General features: G+C 43.2%; 1 protein-coding gene across 2 annotated transcripts in view; it reads left to right on the top strand.

Moving 5' to 3' along the window:
- The first annotated feature begins 294 nt into the window (after positions 1 to 294).
- vstm2a (V-set and transmembrane domain containing 2A) overlaps positions 295 to 2,021 on the top strand; it is a 103,101-nt gene continuing 101,374 nt past the window's right edge. Inside the window, exons 1-2 of one of the 2 annotated variants that reach the window (XM_034862199.1) lie at positions 295 to 745; positions 1,827 to 1,993. In XM_034862199.1, coding sequence (XP_034718090.1) covers positions 667 to 745; positions 1,827 to 1,993 — 246 coding nt within the window. In that variant the 5' untranslated portion in view covers positions 295 to 666. The remainder of the gene's footprint in view (positions 746 to 1,826; positions 1,994 to 2,021) is intronic. The other variant, XM_034862200.1, reaches the window with a different exon arrangement.

Genomic DNA, 2,021 nt, shown 5'->3' with positions numbered 1-2,021 from the left:
GAGTTGGACACACCCATATTAACTACGCACACTTGTTTTATGATATAGAAGTATGGCTTTGAGCGGAGAAGTTTTCTATTCTGTGTGTTTCCGTTTTGTTAATAAGTAGCCTACGTTTTTTAAAACAACAGCAAATATAGACACATTAAAGCACAAGACACAAAACAACAAGCTCCACATTATTTGGCACTCATGTTTAAAGACATTTCCAGATAAAGATCCCTTGCAAAGAGCAATTAGTTGTTGTTGACGCATAAATGTGCGGCGCATTTTCTAATCAAGCGGTCAGGGTGACAGTAAGGGGCCGGATGAGGAGCCGTTTTGCAGAGGTGTGGAGTGTGTGGATGCCACAGTGATCCACTAGACTGACGTCTCTCTGGTAGCGCAGAGGAAGACCGCAGCACGGTTATTTTACAGACTTCAGTACAGGGAAGCAGTCGACTGTCTCTCCCGCAGAGATACAGAGAGGGGAAATAGAACTTCATCAACGACAAGCTGTAGTTTTGCAGCATGTTCCACCGTCGGCAATCTCCGTTTCAACATACTCGTCCAGCAACTGTTTGATTTTGCTGGTGTCTTGGCAATTCTTTTCATTTTTGTGTTTGGAAACATTCGCCCTTTTCCCCTTTTTCGGCTGATGTAAAAATAAAACACCTCTACATTGGAATGATGTGGACCTCTCATGATACTGTTGGATTTGTTTTCTTAGCCGGGGTTTGTGTGCAAATCGGATTCTCCTTTGAAGGTAAGAATTGCATATATTCGTAACAAACAGTCTTTGTCGGTGTCATCGTGTCGAGCTCGCTGCCCTGCATGGTGAAAGCTGCTGGGTAGAAAGTGTTGAAAGTGCGCAGTCTTTCCAGAAAAGCAAAGCAGGATGTTTGGAGGGAAATGTTTTGTATTGCATTCGAGCTGTGTTGTAATAAGCCCAGAAATGGAAAAGCAAGCTCAAGATAAAAGATGAAGTAGGTTACGTTTTTTTTTTACCCCACGATGACAAAAAAATGCAACTGGTGATTGTTTGGAATCAAGTCATTTCACGTCGTGTGGAAGAGAGCGGGCGACTGTTTTTCCATGCCAGAAAATAGATTGTTTGTTTAAGAAATATAACTTATTCTAAGAGGCTCCTTGAGTAAAAAGTGAGCGAATAGCCCGTGATTTCGGCACCTGAAAACCTAAACCTAAGGTTCATCTGACTGAGATTACCACTTTCAAACTGCCTTTGTGCTCTTCTTCCTCCGTAGAGCTACATTCTTAAATATGTCACAAGTGCGCACAGCCCTTATATGTCTGTGGTCTCAGGGCTGTATTTTCTTATACATATTTAGAACGATGTATGGAAGTTTGAATGCACGAATATCCTCACTCTTTTTTTCTGTCGTCGCCACCACTCTCCTTTTAGATATTATCATTTTCCCTTTTAGCCTCCTTCAAACCAAACCTTTATCATTTCTTGTGGTTTTCCCCGTTATGCTTTCTTGTGTTTGCCCTAAGTGGGTACAGTAACGGCCACAGAATGACATAAAAACAGCTCCCATACAGAAATCTCAACATAGCTCGCAATTAAGTGTCTAAATAATGTAGCCATGGTGCTACTGTGCGTTATGCAAATTCGGATGATGCGCTTCGGTATCTGAGGATGGGGGGGAGAATCTCCTTCAATTAAAACAAGAACGCACCTTTATCAAGTGCTTGGTTTCAATAACACAGCTGCTGTCGCCCGCCACATTCATGACTGCATTCACATGAACCATCTAAGTGATTTATTGATGGGCATTTCTGTCCCCCATCATATCACCCCCTTCCTTCCATTCTTTTATTTGCAGGTCGCTTCACGGATCTGCCCTCCAACATGACGGTTAAGGAGGGACAAAACATAGAAATGGCGTGTGCTTTCCAGAGCGGTACTGCGTCCGTGTATTTGGAGATCCAGTGGTGGTTCGTGAAAGAGCCGGAACCCACTGAAAGCGAGGAGGCGGTCGATGCTGAAGAGGTACAAGGGACCTTTTTTTCTTCACCGC

This window comes from Etheostoma cragini, chromosome 22 (genome assembly GCF_013103735.1).
Source record: "Etheostoma cragini isolate CJK2018 chromosome 22, CSU_Ecrag_1.0, whole genome shotgun sequence".
Taxonomy (NCBI): domain Eukaryota; kingdom Metazoa; phylum Chordata; class Actinopteri; order Perciformes; family Percidae; genus Etheostoma; species Etheostoma cragini.
Note: the sequence above shows the minus strand (reverse complement) of the source record. Positions and strands in the feature narration are given on the sequence as shown.